Below are 26,752 nucleotides of genomic sequence, written 5' to 3' on the forward strand. Positions count from 1 at the left end.
TTTTTAATAAATTTATTTATTTATTTATTTTATTTTTGGCTGCGTTGGGTCTTCGTTGCTGCACGCAGGCTTTCTCTAGTTGTGGTGAGTGGGGGCTACTCTCCGTTGCGGCGCACGGGCTTCTCATTGTGGTGGCTTCTCTTGCTGTGGAGCACGGGCTCTAGGCACGCGGGCTTCAGGAGTCGTGGCTCCCAGGTTCTAGAGTGCAGGCTCAGTAGTTGTGGCACACGGGCTTAGTTGCTCCGTGGCATGTGGGATCTTCCCGGACCAGGGCTCGAACCCATGTCCCCTGCATTGGCAGGCGGATTCTTAACGACTGCGTCACCAGGGAAGCCCTCAGATGTTTTCTTGAACATAGACTAACACACTTTTTTGAACAAAAATGAGACCATTCGGGCTTCCCTGGTGGCGCAGTGGATTAGAATCTGCCTGCCAATGCAGGGGACACGGGTTCGATCCCTGGTCCGGGAAGATTCCACGGGCCACGGAGCAACTAAGCCCGTGTGCCACAACTACTGAGCCTGCGCTCTAGAGTCCGCGAGCCACAGGTACTGAGCCCGCGAGCCACAACTACTGAAGCCCGTCCCGCAACAAGAGAAGCCACCTCAAGGAGAAGCCTGCTCACTGCAATGAAGAGTAGCCCCGCTCGCCGCAACTAGAGAAAGCCCGCGTGCAGCAACGAAGACCCGACACAGCCAAAAATAAATTAAAAAAAAAAAAAAGAGACCATTCCCTGAACACTGTTGAGTGACTTGCTTTCCACCCAGCCCCAACGTAACAGTATTTCACGGACATCGAGTCACTTTACAGGTTTCTTTTTAATAGCTGCCCAGAGCTTACTTTAACTAACCCCCTTGCAAACAGAGTTTGGGGTTGCCTTTATTTTTCATTATGCGTCCTTCACATCTCTTGTTGAATACTGTGGGGAGTGTTTCAGCAGAATGAAGTCCTGGGCGTGAAATCACTGGACCAAAGGATTTGCAGTTAGCCTGGTAATCAGTAGTGGCCTTTATCTTTCAAAAGTTTGTGCCTGTTTATATACTCGCCCATTATAGACAGGAGCCTTTCAATAAACCTTGTCGGAGTGAATGCTGGTTATTTGTTTGGAGACGTTTTCCCACGACCGAGAGGTTCATAAATGTGGAGATAAGACCCAAGGCAGGGGATGGCCAGGGGGGCTGGGCTGTTGGGGGGCTGGGCGGGCAGCTCCTGGAGCTTTGGGTGCAGACAGGCCTCTGCAGAGAGACCCCAACGGACAGCTCAATGCTTGCCTCTGCAGACCACAGGTCCCCTAAACAGGTTTACAGAAATCTCACGATGTCTTGTATTTCTCAAGAACACCTTTGAGAAATGTCAACTTTCTGAGCTAGTCTCCAAATGCTCAGTTATTGAAAAGAGGCCCAAAATGGCTCTTCTGCTACAAAAGCAAAAACCATGGTGAGCTTTTCTATTTTCATTTTTGGAAAACTCTAGGCAGGTAATTTCATTTCTTTATGATTGGTGTGCTGAAAACAATTTAAATTTTAAAATACTTTTCTTGAATGGGAGTGTCTGCATAAACAAACTTCGGCACAGCGACAGTTATTTAAATTAAGCTGTGAACTATATTAAGGTATCACTGTTGTGTTTTTCAGACCCTCCCTCTGCCATTAAGGCTCTTCTCACTGTAACTCTTCATATGTCTTCACATAACGATAAGTGCAGGCACTTAAATAAACGTGGGTGTGGCCACAAGTAGACTGTGGCTCATTCTTTACAAAGTCATCCCTAACCACAGCTGGAATTTTATTCTTATAATACTCTTAAGAGGTAAACTCAGAAGGAGAAGGAATTATTTGAATAATTCCATTAAAAAAAAAAAACTGTTGATACAAGCAAAAGCATTTTTTATCATAAAGTATCCAGGTGATTTTTCCATACTAATTAAATCAGAATACTACTATTTAGTATTTTTACTAAAATACTAATACAACTATTAGTGTTTTTTTCCATACTAGTCAGAATAATTGCTCAGTTCTCCACCTTCAATCTATGGGTATGATTTTTGTCATTGATTCCTGGCTGGGAATCTCAGTGGCTTTGGAATTTTAAGCTGGAGGAGACCTAATTGAAAAGCATTCTTATTCAAAACTTGATCTTTCTGGGGTGGTATGTATATATTTGTGCGTGTCAGTATACATGTATATCTGTATGGTGTATGTGTATCATTTGCGGGCATATACATGCATATTTCTATATTTCGGGGTGCAGGTCTCATGTCTCCTGCTTAAATAAAGTAGAGGTTATTGAGGCTTCTGGAGCACTGAAGTGGGAGGGGGTCAGTGCCTTTAACTCTCTCCAGTGCTGTGTGTCTGCTACAGCCTCCCTTCCAGCCCTTTATCCTCCTGAAACCAGGCTGGCATCCAAGACCATCCGGGACCACCCCCAGGAAAGACCTGGAGGACTGATTTCAATATTTTCTCTCTTCCTGGTAAAATATTTATTGAAACCGTGCTGAGCTAGAAGTCTTCCTCCGGTTCAGAAACTGTTTGCCTGTAAACACACTGACCTGGGTTGGGGGAACCAAACAAGACCGGAGAAAATAATTAAACAGCAGGTCCACATTATGCAAGAACTCCGGCTTCTGGGGAGACTGCAGGGGCAGGATGGAGGTGCCTCTGGGGCAGAGCACAGAAAAACCACTGCGCCAAAGGACATAAAAAATGATGACCAGAAAACGTTCCAGCTCTTTGGGCTGCGGGCGTGTTTTTATTGGTTAATGTTTTTATGGCCATATTCTTTGGGAGGCAAAAACCTTATCCCTGCAAAGATGGATTAAATGAAAATTGTTCGCAGCAGAGAGCAAGAAAGAGAAGTGATGCCGATCTCCTCGCCGCTCCTGTAACACGGGAAGGTCTGGGAGGGCAGGAAGCAGGGGAGGCTCTAGAAGCCGAGCGGCCGCCGGGGCACTCACCGTTGACGAGGCCATATTTCTGGGCCAGGAGGGCGGCCTGCAGACTTTTCCCGCTGCCCATGGGCCCGCAAAGTAGCACCCTCGGGGTGAATGGGGCGTTAGATCGATGCATGGTTTGGACATAGGTCAGAGCTGGAACGAGAGGATGTGAGGATAATAAACCAGGGTCCTAAAGAAAGGGAACCAGCTTACAACACCTCTGCCTGGGCTCTTTTAACGGCAGTAATTATTTCTCTCTTTTACAGCTCCGTGGAAACCCTCTGTGAATCTGCCGGGTAACCACAGGGTGAAGCTGCGGGGAAGGAATTACCCTTCAGGCCTGGGCACCAAGGCGGGAGGGGACAAGGAGAGGCACAGAAGCCACCCTCCGAGCAGAGCCCTGCCCTGGATCCCTCCGACACAGCACAGGGGCCGCGCTGCCCTCCTGGTCCAAGGAGGGCTGGCTGTGTGGTTGGGGGCTGGTCCCGGGACACAGAACACACACTGAATACTGGGTTAGGGTGTTTCCAAATTGAATCCGGGCTAAGCCTCACCCTGAAGCCCCGGGACCAGGCCGACCTCCTAGAGTCAGACACAGGCTTTGATAAACACGACAGGCCACGCGGGGGCCTCGTACTCGGGGACATCTAAAGGCCTTCGGAATTGGTGGAGGATAATTTGCAGCCGCGCTCCAGTGACACCAACTTTATTGCAAGTCTCCAAAGAGGCAGTGATCAAATGGGTCCCGGGAGTGGGCAGATGTAGCCCTGGCCCGGGGTGCCCCTGGCATCTGAGGAACAAAGAAGTAGGGAGACAGGGCTGAGACGCATGCACCGTGGGGGGCACTGGATGCCCAAAGCTACTGAACGTCACACCAGGTCACCTCCCTCGGGAGCGGAGGGTAGAGGAGGGGGCACGAGCGGGCTGAGGAGGCCGTTGAAGGGCAGCCACTTGGCACCTGGACCAGGGGAGCGGCCCGCCCGCTGAGGCCGAGGCCAGGGGTACCTCCTCCTCAGTCCCCCTTGCATCCAAAGGGGGTCTCCCTCCCCGGCCCCGCCTCCTGCCAGGGACCCTGGACCATCCTGCGCAGGTGCCGGGGCGCCTGAAGTCAGCATGTTGGCCCCTCGCCCGGGATGGAATCCATCCGAAGACAGGAAGGTGTCCCCGGGCACCACCCTGAAAGCCGCGACAGGTGTGCAGGGTCTTCCAACCTTGTGTTTGACGTCGGGGCACCTCCCCGGCCTCTACCCACCAGGTGCTGTCACGCTCCCTAGCTGTGACAGCCACAAATGTCTCCAGACATTGCCACATGTCCCGGTGTGGGGAGAGGGCAAAACTGAGAACCACTGGGATATGTTCACTGGGCAAATTTTGAACTCTCAAATCTTTGTAGGATTTTTTGATTGGAAGGGTCATGAGAGATACTATGACTCCCCTCTGTTTTAGAACTAAAGGCACAGGTAAGTTACCTGTCTTCAGGGTCAACATGATAACCAGCATCATCATGGCAGGGATGCATTTGCTGCTAAGGTAAACTCTACCAGCCTTATCTTATCTGATCCGTGCACGGTCCCACGAGGGATGTGCTTTTCTTGTCCCGATTCTACAGAGAGTTGGCAGGGCTGGGGCAACTCTCCCAAGCCCACTGCCATGGGTAACACTGTCCATCAGCGAGATGAACCCGGAGGAAGAGATAAAGATAAAGACAGCAAGGCTGTCTTTATCCTCAGGCCTTCCAGGATCCAGCCCATCTGAAGAGCACAAATACTACAGGCAAAGCAGCCTGCTTACAAATGATGCTTAATTTACAGTAAATAACCAAGTTAATTAGAAGTAATGATCCCCCAGACGGTCTCAACATCTAATTATTCTTTTTAAAAATATGTGGTTGCTGAATGCACTGCAGAGATATTAAAAAAACAACACAGAGAGAATTCTGCATTCCAATTTTCAATCTCTCTCTCTGCATTATTAATTAATAATAATTAATATTCAGACACTCACATTTTTATTTACAATTTCAGGCATGAATTCTTAATGAACGATCATATGAACTTTTAAATTTAATTAAGTAGTTTGGAAGTAATTAATGTGTAAATTCAGAATCATGGCATAAGATAAATGTTGTGCTTGTTTATCTTCGGAGTGCAGTGTTCGCTACTAAAGACTCTTCCGAGATGCGAAATCACTCGAAATTTATAAGGCATCCATAAGCCTGGCATTTTTCAAAGTAGCATCACTCTCCAGACATGGCCCCTCGTTTACCGACCCCGAAGCTCCGGCTCTCGGTAAAGCAAAGCCGCTCAGACAACAAGGCCACCAGCAGGTGGGGGTCGGTGGGAGGGCCGGTCCGGGGAGCTCAGAACCACCTCCCCACCAAAACTAACCTTCTCTTGAAGAGATTTGAGAGAATATACCAAAAAAGGGCATCGTAAACCGTCAGGTGTCTTAAAATCCCTGCGGAGGTATTTTTATTGTGTCAGGCACCGGCATCGCACAGAAGGGGAAAACTGCGTGTGGAGACAACGGAAGCTCAGCAAGACTTTTAAAAAATGAGGGAGCTCCCTGGTGGTCCAGTGGTTAGGACTCCGCACTCTCACTGCCAAGGGCCCGGGTTCGATCCCTGGTCGGGGAACTAAGACCCCAGAAGCCGCACAGCGTGGCCAAAAATAAAAATAAAAATAAAAATAAAATGAAATAAATAAAAGAAAAAAATAAATTTAAAAAAATTAAAAATGATAAATGCAGCTGCTTTGGGGGAGAACTCTTCTAACTTTCCTCGTCTTTCGGGACCGGACGTTGAATCCTGATGATAGCAGCGTCCGATGGTTACTGAGCCGTTCTCTGCACCAGCTACTGGGCTCAGGGCGGCGGATACCTGCGTCGCAGGATCTCATGGAGCCCTCACCTAAGTCCGTGAGGAAGGAAGGATTTTTGTTCCCATTTTGGGGATGACAAAACTGAGGCTCAGAGGGGTTAAGAGAGTTGCCGCAGACTGCACAGCTGACGTGTGGTGGGGCTGAGGTCACCTGGCTCCAAAGTCTCGGGACTCAATGGTCACACCCCTGACCCCCAAACAGGCCTCTTTCAGCCCAGTTCTGGGAAGCTGCTGTGAACATCTGTTATTGTTCCCAGCGGCAGGGCCGTGTCCGGCATGTGACTGCCTAGCCCTGCCCTCAATGGGCTCAGGACACCTGAGTTGTGCTGTGGTTTTTTGGGTTTTGTGGAGCCGGTGGGTTTGGTTTGTACGTCTGTTTGTTTGAATATTTATAAATTTTCTCCTCCTCCTCCTTCATCCTCAGGGCAAGACTTCTTGCTGCATGTCCCTCCCACCCCGGCCCTCACCTCTCCTCGCCCCACCCCATCACTGTCAAGTCCGCTGACCACGCGGGCTGTAGAATATTAGCCCAGGGTCTCAGAGGACGACGCTCCCAGGGACCCCAGACTCGTTTCTGGGCAGGGACCTTGGGCCTTCCGTGACTTGACTCCCGGGTTCCCAGGCACATCCGGGACACTGGCATCACTGCCAGAAGAGGTGACACCAGGAAGAGAAGGGTCGAGGGTCCACCCGGGTTTACCCTGGCAGAAGACGTCCACGCACGGCTGGTCGGCAGGGATGACTTTCAGGATTTTGGGGTACGAGGGGAGGATCCTGACGATGTCCCTGTGATACTCCAGCAGCCTCCGCGCCGTCTCCCCTTCCGAGACGCCCGCTGGCACTATCAGTCGGTTCTGGATTTCGGACTCGGGGGGCCAGTCGAAGGTGGTGTGATAGATCTCTGCAAGAGAGAGGGACACGTTTAGAGTTGCCCGCCCAAGCTGGGGGCGGGGCCTGCGGGTCCCAGGGGCGCTCGTCCGCCCACCCCAGCGGCACCGCACTCGGCTTTGGCTCCGGGGCTGCTCCCCCGTTGCTACTGACAACCACAAAGCGGTGATGACGCTCAGCACGAGGGGAAGGGTGGCCGTGACCTTCCGAGCGCGTGTTCTGTGCCAGGCTCCCACCCTCAGGCTCTCATTTCATCCTCACGGTGATCAGGTCACAAGGCAGGGCTCGGCGTTTTCAGCCTCAAGTCCAGGTGAGAAAACTGAGTCTCAGAGACACCGGGCAACTTGTCCCATGTCACACAGCTAGAAAGGGGCAGGGGCCACAAACCCGGGTCTGTCTGCTGCCCGGGCCTGAGAGTAAGTGCTCAGTGAGGGGTGGGCGGGGTTGTTATTAGGATTCCCTGTGAGACCCCGCGGGGTGGTTGGGTGGAGGTGGAGACAGCCGTACCTCCTGTCTGAGGGTCGATTCTCTTCCCCAAATTTCTCTCAATCAGGACCGTGTCTGGAGCGCTCAGCACAACTGGGCAGAGAAGGAAAGAAGCAAAACCAGGCACAGTGGGCAGCAGATCTGCCGCTGTGTGAAGACATTAGAAGCACCGCCATCTCCCATCCCCAGCAAGGCCTTAAAAGAGAGGTCAGAACACAGACACGTAATCTCGGGACAGAGGGAGCCCATGCTTGAACACTTCACCCGAGGACAGGCTTCAGTGTCCTCAATAACTCCGTGACATCTTTGTGCAGGACGCTTTTGCCACATTTGGGGATCATTTCCTAAAGAGAGTTTCTCAGATGTGAGATTCCTGAAACAAGGAATCACCAGGGTCAGAGCAAAACCCCACGTTTCTCGGAACAAGCCCCGAATGCATTTAGCTCCGCGGAAAATTCGACTGTGCTGTCCTCCTCTTTCCTGCTGGGTCACAGGCCCATCAAACCCCCTTCCCGGATGGTGCCTGGGCACCGGGGAGCCGTTGACACAGAGTGGAGCGCTCACTCGCGGGGGCTGCAGGTCTGGGGGGAGGGCTCTCCGGGCGCGGGTGGGGCTACTCACTGACATGTCTGGGGGAGACCCCGAGGGTCTGGATCAACAGGGCCTGCTCCCGAGTTTCAGGGATGCCATCCAGAATCCAGCCCTAGGCAGAGAATGTGGAAAGGTGCGCACCTATGTTTACTTTTTCAGATTCGTTTGGAATTACTATAACAGGAACATCATACCTTTATAGAAAGACTGGAACTTTTTTTTTTTTTTTCATTCAATTTGCTTTTATTAGAGAGTCACTTGTGTTTTGAACTGTAGGAATTCTACAAAAATTATTGCATTTCTCTACTAAACAATAATTAGAACTAGATGTTTCATGATAACATTTTGGAAAGGATGGCAAAGTGGAAAAAAAAGGAAGTTTTGCAGAGTTACAAGTTACAAGTAGTTGAATGTCCATAACTATGGTAGTTGAATGTCCATAACTATGGGGATCCGATTAAGGCATCATTTTTTTTTAACATCTTTATTGGAGTATAATTGCTTTACAGTGGTGTGTTAGTTTCTGCTTTACAACAAAGTGAATCAGTTATACATATACATATGTTCCCATATCTCTTCCCTCTTGCGTCTCCCTCCCTCCCACCCTCCCTATCCCACCCCTCTAAGTGGTCACAAACCACCGAGCTGATCTCCCTGTGCTATGCGGCTGCTTCCCACTAGCTATCTATTTTACGTTTGGTAGTGTATATATGTCCATGCCACTCTCTCACTTTGTCACAGCTTACCCTTCCTCCTCCCCATATCCTCAAGTCCATACTCTAGTAGGAAGACTGGAACTTTTAAGGTAAGAGAAAATAAACGTTTCTGATAGCCGCCTCACCTCACTTAACAACTCCTCTCATAATATCACATCCCCTTCTGAATCTTACGTTTATAATGATAATCACACCATACATATTTTCTGTCCCGATTTTTTCCATCCCGTGTTATAACCACCACCGTATTTTTCCTGTCGGCCCACCTCCTCCCTGGCCATATAACATTCCACCGAGTGAGCCGTGCCCCACGACTAAACGCTTCACTTGCTGAGCGTTCGCACCGTTACCAACAACGCCGTAAGAACATCTCTGTGCTACAGCTCTTTCCACATGTCGGATTACTTCCTAAAGGGAGTTTCTCAGATATGAGAGAAAAGGAACCACCAAGGGCAAAACAAAAGCCCACTTTTCTTAAGAACAAGTCCCGAACAGAGCATTAAGAGGCCCGAGTTCAAGTTTCTGTTCCTAAGTGAACTCGTTATAGGGCTGAAATCCCTCAGGCATCTTCTTGGATCAGCTGGGGAGCTGGTTTAGAAGATTTATTTTCATTAACCCTTTAAGTCCAATTGTGAGAGTCATATGTGGTTGTTGTACACTCTGTGGGAACGCTAAAGAGCTGAAATAATAATGCTAGTCACTGGTGACACCACCAACCCAAACTAGCCACTGTTAACACTTAGGTGTATCTCCTTCCAGGCTTCACATACAGAGATCTTTTCTCCTGGCTGGCGGGGCGGGTGGAGAAAATCACACTGCACATACTATTTTGTAGTCTGTTCTTTTCGTATAGTGAGAACATTTCATGCATATTTTCCCATGTCACGGAATGCTCCTCTCCTGGGAGTTTTCGTAGCTGCCAGGCATTGCACGAACTGACCTGCCAAATGCTAATGAATCACATACTGCTGCTCATTTAGTTTCATTCCATTATTTAAAAAAAACTATTATTTAGGGACTTCCCTGGTGGTCCAGGGGTTAAGACTCCGCGCTTCCACTGCAGGGGGCACGGGATCGATCCCTGGTGGGGGAACTAAGATTCTACATGCTGCGCAGCGTGCGGCCGAAAAACAAACAAAAACTATCATTTAAAAAGTGTTATATGTACATCTTGAGGTACACAGAATATCCTGATGATAAAGTTCTAAAAGTTGATACCTTCTTTTATAACTTTTGACACATTTTGCCACCTCATGCTACAAAATTGCCCACCAGTTTCTGAATCCAATGGCAGATCACCTGCTTCCCTGCATCTATGTCAATGTCAGGCTTTATCCTGGGGGAAAATCTGTCCAGCAAAATAGAGTACACCATAGCTGCTTTAATTTACATCTCTTTGATCACTAATGAGGTTCAATATTTTTTCCATTATGTGTATTGGCTATTTGAATTTTTTCTTTTCCAAAATGTCCATTCATTCTGTCTATTCACTCTGCCCTTGGGATTTTGTCCTCTTATTTGTTTACAGGAGCTCTTTACATGTTAAGAATATTAATGCGTTTTGGCAACTGCTACCACAGACTCTGAGAAAAATGATATTGCCAACATTTTCCACAGTTTGTCTTTTGTGTATGGTGTTGTTTCTGACACACAAGTTTTTGGCCAAATCAATCAGTGCTTTCCTCTTTGGATTCTGGTGTTGTGTGGATGTATAAAAAGGCCCTTGCCACTGCAAAAGCTGGTAAGTGTTCGCTTGCGTTTAAACTGAGTTCTCTTAACAGTTTACTCTTTACACTGAAATATTTAAAAGAGCCACATTTTATTTTGGAAATGATGTGAGCCTTGATCTAATCTGTTTCTTTGTGGATCTCCAACTATCCCACGGTCATCTATGAAATAGCCTGTCCTCTCCCCTCTGAATGTCAACTTTTTTTGAGTCACAGCTACACGCTGATATGATGTTGGCTCTGGCATCGTTCTGCCTGTAGACTCGTGTGCCATCCTCACACCATCTGAATTATCGCTGTTTTGTAATTTATTGTTCTATCTAATAGGAGATGCTCCTCCTTCTTTTTCTTTTTTTCAAAAATTTGTTCCTCCAAGTAGGCAGAAGACTATTTTGTCAAATTCCAAAAATATAAATTCTACAAGGTTGGGAATGACATTAAATGTATAGATTAATTTATGGAGAATGGACATTTTTATAATATCAAGTCAAAACACTATCTTCCTGGGACTCTCCTGGCAGTCCAGTGGTTAGGACTTGGCACTCTCCCTGCCGGGGCCCCGGGTTTGATCCCTGGTCTCGGAACTAAGATCCCACAAGCTGTGCGGCCAAAGAAAACCACAAAAAACCAAAAACCATGATCTTCCCATTTGCTTACGCTGTTTTCTTTTTAATGTACCTCAGCAATATTCACATTCAACAATTTCTAAAGTCCTTTCAAATCCTATGAGCCTAGAGTTATACACATATACACTAATGCCTTCAACTTGATGGTCAGATAAAATAGATAAGGTGAGCTTTGGAAGAGTGAAATAAAGACGCAAATTGTCTCAGCAGGTCTCCATTCTTTTTTTTTTTTTTTGGCTGCAGTAGAAAAGGATAGTTTTATTACTTTGCCAGGCAAAGGGGGACACAGCGGGCTCCTGCCTCGAAAAACTACGTGTCCCCTCAGGTCTCATTCTGCGGTGAGGCGGGGTCAGACAGCCCCAAGTGGAAGTCCAGGTTTCTGATGCTGGCTCCCAGAAGGGACCCCGCCCCCCCCCCCCCCCCCCCCCCGCTCTCAGTCATATAAGAACTGGCCTGCCGTAAGGTCAGAGGATGGACTGATAGGGTGAACTCAGACCCAAGGTCACCCATAACTCATATAACACCTGATGTACAGAACACCGCGTGGTTGAGGGCAAGGAATGTCTTTCTTTTTAAAAAAAAGGGGGGAGCACATTTCTTCAATATTAAAATATTTAGGTTCCAACAGCCTCAACTGACAGTTAAAAAAAAAAGCTAAACAAATTTACAGAGTAAAGAGTATTGGAAAAATCAGGCATGCTTTCATTAATTTCTTAAATTATGCAGGAGAACGCGCAGCCACGGAGCCCCTGGATTCTAGAACTAATGAAGCAAAAGTGCAAAAAAAAAAATTTTAACAGCCTTTTGCTCCCTCAAGTCCTTGTTATAGGCAGCCAAGCGCTGGCTGCAGCTCTTAAAAAGAGCAAACACCTACAGACGTGCTACCCCTCCAGGAACCAGGAAGCACAGGGTCTGAGAGCTCCCCCACTTACAGCTCTGGAAGCCGAACCCAAATGTTCTGAACTTTGGCTACATTCAGACCCCTTTATTTCGTCCTTATTTGGAGGGGAGGGAGTCGGAGCCCCCCGACTGCTTCTTCTAGGACGAGGGCTGGTAATTCTGTTTCGAATCCCTTTTTGAAGCTGAAAGAAGGTTGGAACCCCGCCTTCACTCAGCACTGAGAAAGACCTCCGCTTTTAATATTGCATTACTGAGCAATCATTATAATCTTGCCCATAAATTTGCAGCTGATATCAGTATGTGGTCCAAAGCTTTTAGAACTATTCAGGGGAACAGCTCTCGCCGACTGGAGAAAGCGGGCCTTCCAATTACACAGGAAAAGTGCAGCAAAATGAGGAACATCTCCCTAATTAGCTGGCCTCACTGGTGCATCATTCTGGTTTGGATGTGAAATTTAAGGAAGGAGAAGGTGGGTGGGGGGCGCTCGAAGCGAATCCCGGGCCCCCTGCCCTCCGGGTTACTCCTTCACTCAGGGAGACGGTGACATCACCCAGGTGCAAAGAAACAAGGTCCCTGGAGGACCTCTTAGGGCAGCACCCACACCCCACTGGCGCAGCTGTGGAGACCCTGCATCCCCGCATCAGTCCGCTTGGGAAGGAAGGGCACAGTGACCACGGCCTCTGCGTCAGGGAGTGTGGGTCCTGGAGCATCCTCAAGATGGGAGCCCCAGGCTTAGCGCCTGCAAGAGATCTTCCTTCCCAGAGCTCTTGACTGAATAAAGGTTATACGCAACTGCCCAGTGGCAAAATGGACCACACTTCCAAGGGGAAACAGCACTTCTGGTCGAGAGCAAGCTAATGGCTGCAAATGCTGGCAAAGCAAGGAGTCACCGATCAGTCAGTAGCATCCGAGCACTGCCGGGATGGGATGGGACGCTGGTGAGGTGCATCGCGAGGGTCGTGGTTCTGACTTCCAGGAACGGCTGGCTGCATGCGGAGATAGCAGTCAGTCCCTAATTAGAATACATTATCCATCTTCCTGACACTTCAGTGAAATGTCGATTCCACTCTGGAGCTGCAGCTTTGTTCAGGGCAGGTTAATTGATATTCTGCTGCCGTCGCGCGCCGTACCCGTGTGGCTCGGCTCTGTTGTATCACACATCAAAAAGGCCGTATGCTCAGGGCACTCCCTGCACCGGCGCAGAGCTGGAGGTCTGCACAGCTGCGAGGGGTACGGTATCACAGGAGGGACAAGCACCGAGCAGATGTCACAGATGAAAAAAAGGGAAAGAAGAGCAGCCAGCCAGCCTAGGGAACGCGGCGAGGCCCAGCAGAGTGCTGCTGGGGGCCGAGTGGGCGGCCCGCTCTGTGTGACAATGGCCTCTTCTGCCCTCCTGACTGTTGTTAAAGCGCGGTTAGCGACTGCACACTGCAGGACCCTTGCCCTCCGGGCCCCCTGCCTGTTTGATGCGGTGCCCCTTGTCTCCTCCCCTCTCCTCCAAAGGCCAGAGCGGGGTGCTCCCCTGGGCAGGTCTCCCTAGGACCCCCTGATCCAGCTCCCGGCTCCAACTGCAGCCTCTGGAGCCTCCATCCCAGGCGTCCCCCGGAGCCGAATGCTGATTCCTCACCGTCCCAAGGAGGCAGACTGAGGCTGAAGGTTTGGATTCGATCAGACTCACTCAGCTCAGAGTGTGAACCAGGAGACACATCACAAGATGCATCATGGGCCGCCACCTCCCTCGCTTTTTTCTGATGAAACGTTATACGGTTTCCCAACATATAAAAGAGGGAAAAAACGGGAGATTTTTATCGGCCAGAAAAGAAATGCATATTAAAAGATCAAGTTTGGGGGCTTCCCTGGTGGCGCAGTGGTTGAGAATCTGCCTGCCAATGCAGGGGACATGGGTTCGAGCCCTGGTCTCGGAAGATCCCACATGCCGCGGAGCAACTGGGCCCGTGAGCCACAACTACTGAGCCTGCACATCTGGAGCCTGAGCTCAGCAATAAGAGAGGCCGCGATAGTGAGAGGCCCATGCACCGCGATGAAGAGTGGCCCCCGCTTGCCGCAACTAGAGAAAGCCCTCGCACAGAAACGAAGACCCAACACAGCCAAAAATAAATAAATAAAAAATAAATAAATCTATTAAAAAAAAGATCAAGTTTGGGAAATTGATGTGTTTCAAGACAATCGGTGAGAACAATTTGGATGAATACAAAAAAATGTTGACATCAAATTGCCCCAGTACTGGTTCCTTTTGTTCATACAGAAACAGTCTTAGCCTGCCGTGGCATCTTAGGACGCCTTCCACATGCAACTCATCTGAAAGGTGACTAGCGGGAAGTTTTACTTTGAAGTTTCATCTCAAACGATAGGCAACACCTGCTGGCATTCCTGACCACGTTCAAGCACACGCTGCAGCAGGATGAGATACTCCGTAACTCGCCTGCACACCGGCTCTGCCACCCTGCCGAGGCTTTGCCTGGCCGTTCCCTGCGCACAGCCCAAAAACGCACGTGCCCAGACAGGCTGAGATGGGCAGGAGAGATGTTTCTAAACAACTGACAGTGCCAAGTTTCACCCTTGCTAGCAAATCAGTGGACACAGGCCTGACGTTTTTCTATACAAAGGTGAATGTGGGAAAATCCGTATTCCTAGGTCGGCAGGTTAGAAGCCACTGATCTCCAGGGTGTTAAAATTTGGTAAAGCACGAATGTGAATGTTTAAGTGGCTTTTTATTCATTCCCAAATAGCTAAAAAATGTTTTAAAGTCAAATTCATATAAAATGTCTGTGGGGCCGCTCTGCAGAGGAAGATACAGTCAGAAAAACACACTGTTCCGTCCCCAGCGGACCAGTCCCACCCCAGCTCCGAGGCTGGGCGATGCCGAGATGACCAACCGCAGAGATAACGTGTTTCACGGCATCACGTCTAGTTCCCAGGTTCAGACACAGTGGCCTCTGGTTGAAAGCACAAGAAATGGATAATCCAGCAACGTCCAGTTAATGGGTCCATTCCTTCCAAACACTTTAGAGCATGTCTGTGGTGTAGACCCATCTCTTCAGAAACAAGATTAGTCTGTTAGGGTGTCAGTTTATCACGCTGGTGAAGATCAGGGCCTTGGGAATCAGCCTGTGCCACTGCCAGCCGTGGGACTTTCAACCAGGGACTCAGTCCCTTGGGGCCTCGTTCTCCGTCTCTGCAAAACGGGGACACTGACAGCAATCTACCCCACAGCTGCTGGGACGATTAAATGAGGACCATAAACAAACACACACATAACCGACAACAAAACGAGCACAGTGCCTGGCGATGGGGAAATGACACAGTCCATGTTAACTGGTTTTATCATTATTATACTTTTGAGCAAGGTGAACTCTGTTCTTTTCCTCTACCTCCTGCCAGGAAGGAACCCCACTTAAGACTGTAGAACTTAAGGGACTTCCCTGGCGGTCCAGTGGTTAAGACTTCACCTTCCAATGCAGGGGGTGCAGGTTCAATCCCTGGTCAGGGAGCTAAGATCCCACATGCCTCAGGGCCAAAAAACCAAAACATAAAGCAGAAGCAATATGGCAACAAATCCAATAAAGACTTTAAAAATGGTCCACATCAAAAAAAGAAAAAAAAAATCTTAAAAAAAAGAAAGACTGTAGAACTGAATATAAAGAATTCATTTCAAAAGGCAATCTCAGGACTTCCCTGGTGGTCCAGTGGATAAGACCTCACACTGCCGATGCAGGGGGCACGGGTTCGATCCCTGGACGGGGAACTAAGATCCCACATGCTGCATGGTACGGCCAAAAGATTAAAAAAAAAAAAAAAAAATGGCAATCTCTTGGAAAGAGCAGTAACTGGCATCCCAGATGTGAACTGAGGAAAGCTTTCTAATCAACGAGGACGTGGGAAAAACACATTTCGGTAAAAGTGAGGGAGCCTAGCGAGTCGTGGGCTGGCGCACACCCGCTCCAGCGTGCTCATACGTTATCCGGTGCCTGCCCAGGAGCCTGCCCAGGGAGTTTGCTCCTCTGAAACCACTGTCAGGAGCCACCTGGGCTGCCAGCCTGGGTCCAGCACATGGGAAACAACAATCATGCTTTTACAGTGGGGTGGGCATTTCCACAGGGAGACCTGGGGTGCATTCATTCATCCATTCATCAATTCATTGGCGTATTTATCCACCACTGTGTGTGGTACACTGTTCTTTCATATTGAAAAGTTCAGAAGCCCTGGGTTTGGGGGCTTGTCCAATAGATAGCACCTGGGGGTGATCAGTCACTGGTTCATGTAACCAACTACCCCCCCCCCAAGTCTGGCTGACCCAACTCTGTTACTTAGGACTCTTTCCTAATTGGCCATTTGACTTGTGCAAGGCACTGAACTTCATCTGTAAAACGAGAGGATTGGACCAGGCAACTTCTAGCAAAGACATTTATGGTCTAACAAAGACATTTTAAGAGTGAACAGCTATTCATAATTATGCAGGGAAAATAGGCATCAACCAGGACGAGGGACTGCCCTGCCTCTAAGGGTCTTTGCACATTAAAACATGATAATTTACTTGCAATCATGCAGCCTGATTCTCCTGTGAAATTCTGCCAGCTCCCGAAATCATGAAAAGAAGGGGGAAACCCCCGTAGGCAGTGGGGGCAGACCTTGGGGGCCGCTGACAAGCTACCTGGGTCTGATCAACACCTGTAATGACTCTTCTCCCAGGGAATTCCGAAGTACACACTGAAGGTCAAGTGCTGGGTCTGAGTTGGGTACACACGTCAGCCCAGAGCTCCTGGCCTCACTCTCAGAGGTTGCAATGGCCCGAGTTCACTGACCCGATGGTTTCTCAGACCGCATTCCTCTCTCTCCATTCCAAATCCACTGAGCCTGGCACGGCTCAAAGCCAAGCAGCCAGCCTGTTGATTCACGCCTCCTCCTCAAGCTGGTGCTCTCTCCGCCTTATCCTGGGACCGCCACACCTGTCCATCGGGCCCTGGTGCAGGGAAAGCACTGGCCATCGGCAGAGTTGTGGCTGGGTCACAACTCTGGAGTCTTGCGATCGTCAATCACCTAAGCCTTGAGTCTTAGTCTGTAAAATGGGGGCAGTCAGACCCACCTAAGAGAAAATCCCTGCAATGACTGCATAAGATTATTGATAACAAGTGTGATGACAAAGCTCCTGACCCAAAGCAGGCGCCTCACAGACGCCGGTGCCTTTCTCTCTCCTAAGAACCGTCTGCGGTGCAAGGGCATTTGCATTTCCGCAGGACCGAAAGAGGCTGAATCTCCAAGTGGCTGACTTTACAAGGCTGCCGTTTCAGGCCCCAAAAGGTGGGCAGTAGTCTGGGGGACGCTCTGGGCCTCACCTTCCCCAGGAACAGCTGTCCCTCCATCCCCTCCCTCGGTGGGTGCTGGCCACCACTGGTCACTTTCCCTCTCTCCGGCTATCCCTGGCGTGTCTGGGTCATTTCTTTCAGAAACACATCCCATTTTCATTCCCTCTCTCCCAGTCAAAACAGCCTTCTCCTGCGGGCTCAGTTCCCTGGGGACATTCACTCTCAGCCCACCCGGAGGCCGGGACCGCTTTCCACATCTTCCTAAGCTCATCTCAACTCGGGCCTGTGGTCTCCTGCTGCCAGAGGCTAGACACCACAGCGCTGCTCCAGGAAAAACCCAACCTGACCAGCTGTGGAAAGCGCAACGTGAGAGGATCGATTACGTGTTCAGAGAATGAGAACACATCAGTCTAAAGACTAGTGAATTCCACGCAGTCTCAACAAATAAAAGGCACGCCAAAATATATATATACGCTTGCTCTGGTATTCTAACCAATACTCTCATTTATAATTAATATTATAGGTAGTAGGTTTGTAATTAAAATTGGGGGTAGTTAATATGTTACAGATTATAGCTAAAAATCATCCACTTTAGTTTCCACAGTTCTTTCAAATCCCACTGACTGACGGTATTAAGCTACAAGGGGACCCCCCCAGACCCCCACATACCAACTGTTTAACAATCTCCTTATCTGCAAAGTAGGGCTAATGCTGACGGGCCCACACTTCCTGGTGTTCAAGGTTAGGTGCAGTGGTGAGCATGCAGCTCGAGGCCTGGCCAATTGCAGGTGCTGGAGAACGGCAGCTGCGACCGTCTCCGGTCTCTGGCACGCGCCATGTTTTCACGGTTGACAGCTAGCTGCAAAACTAAGCCACACCAAGAGCCTGGGAATGGGGGATTGAGGATGCCCCTCTGTTCCGTCCTCCTGGTGGGCGTTTCCAGCTCTCGGGAGGCAGGTCTCTGATCCGGCCCCTGGATCCGACCTCAACCTGCCAAGGGTGACGTGGTTGGTGGTTCTGAGTCCAATGCGGTCTCCAACATCACTGGGCCTCTCCAGCGCTCTCTGCTGCTCCGAAGCCCATTTACAGTGGCTCGAACATCGGGCTCTGTCCTGCATTCCAGCCATCTCTTTTCCCTCCCCGACGGCAGTGAGAAGGATCCTAAGGGCATCCCAGGCATCTGCTGCCCACAGAGCACCCGGGGTGCCTGCTGCTTAGCCAGCAGATAAGTGGGCCACACATGCCATGAACAAGCCCGAGACCACACCGCAGGGTCCAGAAACACCCACAAACGAGGGACCCACAAGGGGGTACTCACGGCCTCCAGCCCGGCCCGCAGAGCCCTGCCTCGCCGTGACGCATGCCGTTCAGTTCTCCGAGTGGAGTTCAGACCTCCCCTCCAGATGCCCAGCCATCCTGACTGCATTTGTGTTAGAGGAACACACAGCCCCGGGCCTCAGCAGAGCTGTTGATCAATAAACCCGCACTCCTCAGAGGATGCGATTGACATCTACAAACCCGCGAGTGTCAGAACAACGGCAAGAAAATCCCGTGTTCCCACCATCAGAGGATGAGAGCTGCGTAATTCATGCCAGCCCAGTGACGCCGCCAGGAGAAGTAAAACAAACAGCAGGGGGTTCTGTAGACCAGAATCAGGCTCCTGCGTTCCGTTAGTGTTTCCACTATAAAATACTCACTCCCGTTACAGGCGGGGACGTGTCAATCTGTGACCAGACAGGAAAAAGTAAACAAGAGTCTAGAAACCTGCCAAGTAAATGTTAGACTTTCGGTTCCACAGTCAGAAGTGTGCTCCAGCGACACCTCCTTTATCATGAAGTAATGGAGCATCTCCACGATATGAAATGAGATAAAAAAGAAGTTAACCTGTGAACGCAAAGTCTCACTTTGCATTTTCTGTAAAGGAAACACCTCTAGCCTGCACTGATCACGGGAGGTGGTGGGGGAACAACCCCCTTCCAGGGTGCCTCGGAGACCTTCTCCCTGACTTAGCAAGCTGGGGACGTGGTCAAAGTTTTGCCTTTGGTGATGTCGTTCTGCAGCTCAAGGAGGGAGATGACGTGGTGCCAGACACTGGAACTTGCTGGATTTCTGGAAGAGCAGTTCTTTTTTCAGGCAACACACGTATCCTTCCTTTGGGTCAGCAGCGGGGCTCCGGCACTGCAGCCTCCTTTTCTGTAAAGTGGGAGAATCACAGGGCTAAATGCCTACCTGCACCACTAGCCACGGGCCCGTGAAAGCGGGCACTCTGTTTCCTTCGTTCTGTTTTGTCCCTCACACAACCTAGAATGGTCCCTGTCACACAGTAGGTGCCTGTTAAGTCTTGGTTGTTGAAAACCTCGCAGGACAGCTGTGCGGATCTCACCAGAAAGTGCCTCCGAGCGTGGCAGTGACTTGCACCATGTGCCGGTCAAGGTTGGTTAACAACTATTGGTACCTTTACCTCAATGGACCCGTAATGCTCCCCAGCACCTGTGCTGGGCTTAGTGCTGGCCTTCGGTGTTTTGTTTTTTAAATTTTTATTGGAGTATAGTTGACTTACAATGTTGTGTTAGTTTCAGGTGTAAGCAAGGTGAATCAGTTACACATATACATATATCCACTCTTTTTCAGATTCTTTTCCCATATAGGTTATTACAGAACATTGAGTGGAGTTCCCTGTGCTGTACACTAGATCCTTATGAGTTATGTATTTTATATACAGTAGTGTGTATATGTTAATCCCAATCTCCTAATTTATCCCTCCCTCACCCCACGTTTCCCCTTCGGTAACCATAAGTTTGATTTCGAAGTCTGTGAGTCGGTTTCTGCTTTGTAAATAAGTTCCTCTGTATCACTTTTTATTAGATTCCACATGTAAACGGTATCACACGATTTTTATTCTTCTGATCTTCACCACAGTCTCAGGCCTGACGAGTCATGGGGTGGGTTGATATTTTCTGAACTCGCTGAAGGAGGGGCCTGCTTGCATCCCATTTAAGTAACCACAGGTCTCCGGGGAAACGTTCCGTTTTTCACGCCTTTGCTTTTTGTGGAGGCGTTGGGAAGACTTCCTGACCAGCGGCTGGGGATGAGGAGACGGTTAGAACTCAGCACCCTGAGCGCAGGCTGGGGCGGCGTCCCCCCGCAGGCCTCTGCCGGGCCGCCCCGGGGGACACGGGCGCAGCAGGTGAATCTGTGTTATCCGCTCGGGTGGGTGGCACTCCGAGCACGCTGGCTTGGCAAACAGAAAGGAGAGGCGCTGCGACACAGAGCACGGCCGAGGAGGGCGCCGACTCCCACGTGGGCGCCGAGCGTGCCCATCCCTGCCTAGGCCACACTGAAGGTCGCTGCCGACGGCCCGGCTCAGCCTGCAGGGGCTTCTTGCCTTACACCTGGCAAGAACCAGCCCTAACCTCCGGAGCAGTGAACTCCAGCCCAAGGGGACGCTCACAGAAGGAAAGAAAAGCCAAGGCCAATGGACAGAAGCCAGGGCCGGGGAGGCTCCAGCTAGTTTTGAAATTTCATTGTTTTTCCCTCCAGGCACTACAATTAAAAGACTGCTGGGACTTCCCTGGTGGCGCAGTGGTTAAGACTCCACGCTCCCAAAGCAGGGGGCCTGGGTTCGATCCCTGATCAGGGAACTAAGATCCCACATGCTGCAACTAAGACCGGCACAGCCAAATGGATAAATACAATAAATATAAAAAAAAAAAAAAGACTGCTAACTCTCATCCATGCAGGTACGGGATGTTCCAGAACGCACTGGAGCAATGATTCCAAAAGCATGCTGTGGGCTCGCTGGCGGGTCAGGAGCCAACCCCGGAGGGTACAGGACCCCTGCCTAACACACAGGGAGGCCCATGGGGGCAGCAGGCTTCCCCCACCCGTTAGTGATCCTGGTTTGCTCTCACTTGGCTCACTTTGCATGGGAAAGCGGGGTAACCCTGTCTAGTGGGCCTCAGGGCCAGGCACGGTGCTTGTACGATGCGCTGCGCACCCCAGAGCCCCCGAGGCCTGCCTGCAATCCCCGGGCGCCCACACCGAGCCGCACCGAGGCCCGCCCAGCTCTCCCACCAGGTCCTGCTGCCGCCCACCAGCCCAGATGTGCGAGGGATGGCACAGGCCAGCAGGGGCAGACACGAGCCATCCGTGGAGGCCTCTGACTTTTCACGGGGGGTGAAACTCCCAGCGCCTGACAAGCCATCGTAATTGGGCACAGCTGCTTCCTCCCCACAGCTGGGCGAGGTGGCCGACCATACACGGAAACATTTCTTCTGTCTCTCTTAGCCTGACAGTCCCTGCCTGTGACATTCCAATCGGCCTGGTCCTGGTGATGCAGAGATACCTTTGTCAAAGGGATGGCACAGGATCACGGGGTCCCGGGCTGAAGCCGGGCCTGGCAGCCAGGGGTGGTGGCAGTTCACACCTGTCCTGGCCCGCTGGTCCCCTGACCTAGGCTAAGTCCCTTCCTCCATTTGGACCTCAGTTTCCCCTTTCATAAAAGGTTTCAGGTAGGAATAGTTCTCAAGACAATGTTTTAAAAAAAGTTGATGAGACAAATTGGAATTCATCCACAAGGCACAGTGACTTCTATGAAATGCTGTTATTTAATACTTTAAAATCAACTGTCCTGGTGGTTGATTCTTGTTACAGTCAGTTAAAGGAATGAAGGAGAAGGGCACAGGTAGTCTTGACATAGGGCAACAAGATCCAGTTGGAAGACAGGTTCCCAAACACTGGAACCCCGGGTCTGGTGTGCATGGCCACCCCTGGGTGCAGTGGTTGAACTTGATCAAGCTATAGGAGACCAAGGCCAAATGAGAACATTGAAAACACTGATAATGGAAAATAATCTTCAGATGTGATGGGGAAAGTCACTAAGTGGATCTCCACAATTCAGAAAAAGCCAGGGCAACACCCCCAAAAATTCTCCCCAGAGACGCCTTAGGACAAATCTGTTCCTATGGTCGAAACCGTCATTAGGATGTTCAGATTCCATCGAGCAGTCGTGATGGATTTTAAACACCTACCCCTCCTTGGGCCAATAGCAAGTTGGCAAAGGATTTCATGGCCATGGTGGTGCAGACTGGGGAATTATCTGAACGGCATTCATTCATTCATTCACTTCATAAATATTTCCTGAGCTTGGAGTCCGTGCCAGGTACCATGTGAGATGCTGGGGGATTCAGCAGTGAATGGGACAGACGGGGCCCCTGCCCTCCCAGAATTCACAGAGGACAGCAGGATGCTATGAACTGGGGTAACAGGAAACCCATCCTCCCTGGGGCTGGGCGAGGTCAGGGGGCCTCCGTGAAGAAGTGACTTCAACCTGAGACTAAGGGCTATGGGACAGGAGGGGTGGGGTATCTCAGTGAGAAGAGCATGTGTGTATTAGTTTTCTATTGCTTCATAACAAATGATCACAACCGTAGTGGCTTTAAAGCCACACGTTGATCTCATGGTTTCCATGGGTCGGGAGTCCGAGCACTGCTGAGCTGGGTTCTCTGCTGGGGTCTCACAGGGCAGCAATCAAGGTGTCAGCGGGGCTGCGCTCTCATCTGGAGGCTCAACTGAGGAAGAATTGCTTTCACGCTCGCTCGGGTTGTTGGAGAATGTCCTCCCACGTGCTCTGTGACCGCGGGCTCCCGCTCCCTGCTGGCTGGAGGCTGGGGGCTGGGGGGTCCTCCAGGCAGACCACACAGGCTTCTCCAACACGGCAGCCGGCAAGGAGCATCTCTCTCTCTGGTCCGCTAAGATGAAGTCCTACATAATGCAGTGTAATCATGAGAGCGGATCCTCGTTACCTTTGCCCCATTCTGTTGGTCCTGCCCCCATGCAAGGGGAGAGGATTTTCCAAGGTGTGGACACCAGGAGGAGGGACACCATTGGGAGTCCCCTCAGGCTCTGTCCTCCAGGGTCTGCACAGGCCCTGCACGGGGCAAGTGCAGCTGAAGCTGGAGGAGGTCTGAGAGGCAGAGGGCACCGATGAGAGAGGCAGAGGGAGGAAGCTGGGCTGCGCCCAGGCCCAGGCCCCTCACTCAGGGCTTCGAGTATGCACCCCAAGAGGGATGGGAAGCAGGGAAGGTGCTCAGCGGTGGAGGGACACACGACATTTGTTTTCAAAAGACAGATGCTTCTCTATGTAACAAATACTCTTCAGAAGGATGTCCTTTCAAGGGAGTGTTAACAGCAGCTGACTCCAGGTCAGCTTGGTTCCAGGGAAGGGAACCAAGTGGCTGGGGGACAAGAGTTTGAGGGGGACCTGGGGACCTTTTGAATTTTGAACCATATGAATGTTCTGCAGTCAAGAAATAAATTTGTTCATTTTTTTCACGCAATCTCTCTGGCAGCAATATGAAGACAGGATTAGGAAGAAAGAGACCACGGTAGCTGCAGGGAGATGGATTAGGTGTCAAAGAAGGGAAAGGGATTCTTGGTAATCCAAAAAAAATGGAGAGCAAACAGTGACTATGGTGAAGGTGAGATTTAGATTCTCTTTAGTACTGAGCCTTTCCCCTCACATTGCCTGGACTCCCTGCCTTACTTCTTAGCTTCCCTTTGCCCTACAGATGTAGTCTCAAGAACTGGGCACTCCCGGACTCCAAGAACTCGGCTGCCCCTAAAGAAAAGCCAGTTGGTCCCTGAACGTAGCGCCCACCTGCTTTCGATAATTCCAATACAAAGTGCTCATTTCTCTTTCTCTAATGTATTTGATGGTCACTTCAAAGACGTTCTTCAAAGAGATTGCATTAGACCAAAAAAAAAAAAGAAAGAAAAGGAAAAAAGGCAACATTAACTACAGAATCCTGATGGGTTATGATTGCACTCTTTTTCCCTGAACACTATTCCCTGCCTCCTTTTTGTGCTCTAAATTACCAATTCTAGTCCCTGCGAAGCTAAATAATAATAATTACCATATAAATGAATATGCATATGTGTCATTTTTCTCCCTAAAAGCAAGAAAGCCTGTTTATTTTGGATGAGGGTTTGTTTTGTTTCTGAACAACCAGAGCACATAATTAGGAGCCTCATCTCTTACTCTTGAAATCCTGTCTCCACCGGGAAGAGATGAAAAAGGTACTGGATGTCCCTGGAAGCTCAGAGAAATTTTAAAACAAATTAAAGAAGATATTTCTTTACTCTGCAGGCAACAATGGCTTGGACACGATCAGAGTCAGAATGTCAGGCCAGAAGGAGCTCCAGTGCTCAAGCCCCAGTCCAGTGTTTTACGGATAGAGAAACAGAGACCCCGGGAAGTGAAGTGCTCACTGGAGACACACAGCGTGTGATGGTTAGACAAGAACAGAGTGGCCAAAAGCATGACTCCATGTTTGTATCTTGGTTCTGGGACTGACTGTGGGGCTTTGTGCAAGACTCTGCGAGTCTTAAGATGCTACATCCCTAAAACAGGGGCGATGACAGCCGCGAGGCTCCACTGCGTTGTTGTACAAATTAAATGAGATCGCTGACGTGGCACTCAGCCCTAAACCCCCAATCAGTGGTCACCATCAACAGTATAATAATTACGGCCTCTCTGCATGGTGTACTCTCGATGAGGTGCAGGGGACGAAGTGCCAGACCGGGGCTCCCAAGCCTTTGTTTGGAGTCCAGACAACATCTGCCACCATCATCAAAATAGGAATGATAATGATAACTAATATGATAAATATTAATACAAATAGTATTAATTCAACCAACAGTGTTAAGTATAATGCACAATACAGTCATATAGTACAATACGACTAATAGTAATATCCCTTATGATATAATTAATTAATAATGCTCGTAAATGTTATGACCATTTTGAGGATGGTGGTACCTGTCGGCAAGGACCTGGGATGCCTGGGCTCACGCTTTGTCCGTGCTGCAGGTGAGCTGTGCAACCTGGGCTTTCAGATAAGCTCAAGAAAGGCTTACAGAAGTTAAATGTGTGTTTAGAGACTATTCTAGATTACTGAGGGCAAATCTGGGATGCCCAGTTGAAATCACAGAGAAAGTCATCATATTTTCCCCAGAAACCATGACTCAGTGACTTACAGAGATTAAAAAGTTTAAAATAGACAATCATATGAACAAATCAGCCCAGGCCAGCTGGCTCCTGTGTCTGGATCCAGTGGCTGGATCTTCGCAGCATGAGTCCCAGGGGGTTTATCTCACCGGTGGGATGCACCCAACCTCACGATTCCACACCTCTGAATTCTAGGCTGAATGCTTACACTCCGGAAGCATTTGACTTGGGATGCAAGTCAATTATAAAAATAACTTTCACAAAACGAGATTGTTCCAAATATTTCAAGATTGGGAAGGACGGCGTCTCTAGGGTCACTCAGTGGTCCAGACGCCCGGCTTCCATGCCAGTCGGTTCAGGGTCACCAATAAGTAATACGACAGTGGTTCCTCCCTTCCTTTCTTTCCTCCCTGCCCACCTCCAACAGGCCCTTGGCCCTCCACACAGCTCGCAGGCGTGGGTTGGGGAGGGTCCCACAGAGGCATCCCTCCCTCCTCCTACATACACCTCTCTGCTGGGAGTACCTGCCAGGCCCGCTTTTTTTTTTTTTAAGTATTTATTTATTTATTTATATAGGTTGTGCCAGGTCTTAGTTGCGGCAGGCGGGCTCCTTAGTTGCGGCTTGCTGCCTCCTCAGTTGCGGCAGGCGGGCTCCTTAGTTGTGGCTCACCAGCTTCTTAGTTGTGGTACGTGGGCTCCTTAGTGGCAGCATGCAAACTCTCAGTTTTGTCATGCACGTGGGATCTAGTTCCCTGACCAGGGATCAAACCCAGGCCCCCTGCATTGGGAGCGGGGAGTCCTATCCACTGTGCCACCAGGGAAGTCCCCTGCCAGGCCCTCTTTCTGGAAGCATACCCTCCTGGGCGCCCATCTCTAGCTAACATCCTGACTGCACACCCCACTTGTTTCTTTGGTTTATCGTCTGTCTCCCCACAGCTAGAATCTGTGCTCCTTGATAGCAGGCGTTTAACTCTTTTGCTCACTGCCTTGGCATTTGTTGCACAAGAGAATAAACAGATGAACAAACGGAAACTCCGGCAGGTGGGTCGGCAAAGCCTGGCGATGCCTTTGGATTTGACGGTGAAGGAGGCGCCGTCAAACCTGGGCCGGGCACGGCACACTCGGCCTGTGCTCGGCCTCGGAGCCCTCAGCCCACAGCCTGGGGCCAGCAGTCAGAGCGCCCACCCTGTGCTCCACAGGCCCGGGTCCACGCTGGCCAGCACTGCCACTCCGCGCTGTGGCTTTGGGCGCTCTCAGGCCCTGCATCTACAAAATGGGGTCGATAATAATAATAATAATAACAGGGACCTCACAGGGCTGTGTGAGGATGGGTGAAGCACTGAGCGTGGTGCCTGGTCCAGGGCCCCCAGCTTTTCTCAGGGCCTGGTGGGAGGTCTGAGCAGAGAAGCTGGGTCTGTGCTCCCGCCTGCCCGAACCACAGGGCCTCTTGCATCACCACCGTGGGGCTTGGGCCCCGGGCCTCTGCTGCACCAAGGCAGTCAGTGAAAGCGAACACTCTTGAGGGTGAGGGAGGCCCTGCGAGCAGAACAGCTGGGACCCGGCAGTTCCCGCTCAAGCTCCTGGATCACAGGGTGGTTGGAGGTTTAAGCGTCTTGAAAGGGAATCTGGACTAGGCGTGGGAGGCCCTGCTGCCTTTGCTGAGCCTGAGCCAGATC

At 50.2% G+C, this 26,752-nt stretch overlaps 1 protein-coding gene across 7 annotated transcripts in view; it reads right to left on the reverse strand.

Annotated features, from left to right (window-relative positions):
* AK8 (adenylate kinase 8) overlaps positions 1 to 26,752 on the reverse strand; it is a 131,812-nt gene that overhangs the window by 77,589 nt on the left and 27,471 nt on the right. For 6 of the 7 annotated variants that reach the window (XM_082400802.1, XM_082400801.1, XM_082400805.1 and 3 more), the window contains 4 exons: positions 7,806 to 7,887; positions 7,206 to 7,277; positions 6,511 to 6,711; positions 2,954 to 3,085 (listed from right to left, as the gene is read on the reverse strand). In XM_082400802.1, coding sequence (XP_082256928.1) covers positions 2,954 to 3,085; positions 6,511 to 6,711; positions 7,206 to 7,277; positions 7,806 to 7,887 — 487 coding nt within the window. The remainder of the gene's footprint in view (positions 1 to 2,953; positions 3,086 to 6,510; positions 6,712 to 7,205; positions 7,278 to 7,805; positions 7,888 to 26,752) is intronic. The other variant, XM_082400804.1, reaches the window with a different exon arrangement.

This window comes from Balaenoptera borealis, assembly GCF_965194805.1.
Source record: "Balaenoptera borealis genome assembly, chromosome: 8".
NCBI lineage: Eukaryota > Metazoa > Chordata > Mammalia > Artiodactyla > Balaenopteridae > Balaenoptera > Balaenoptera borealis.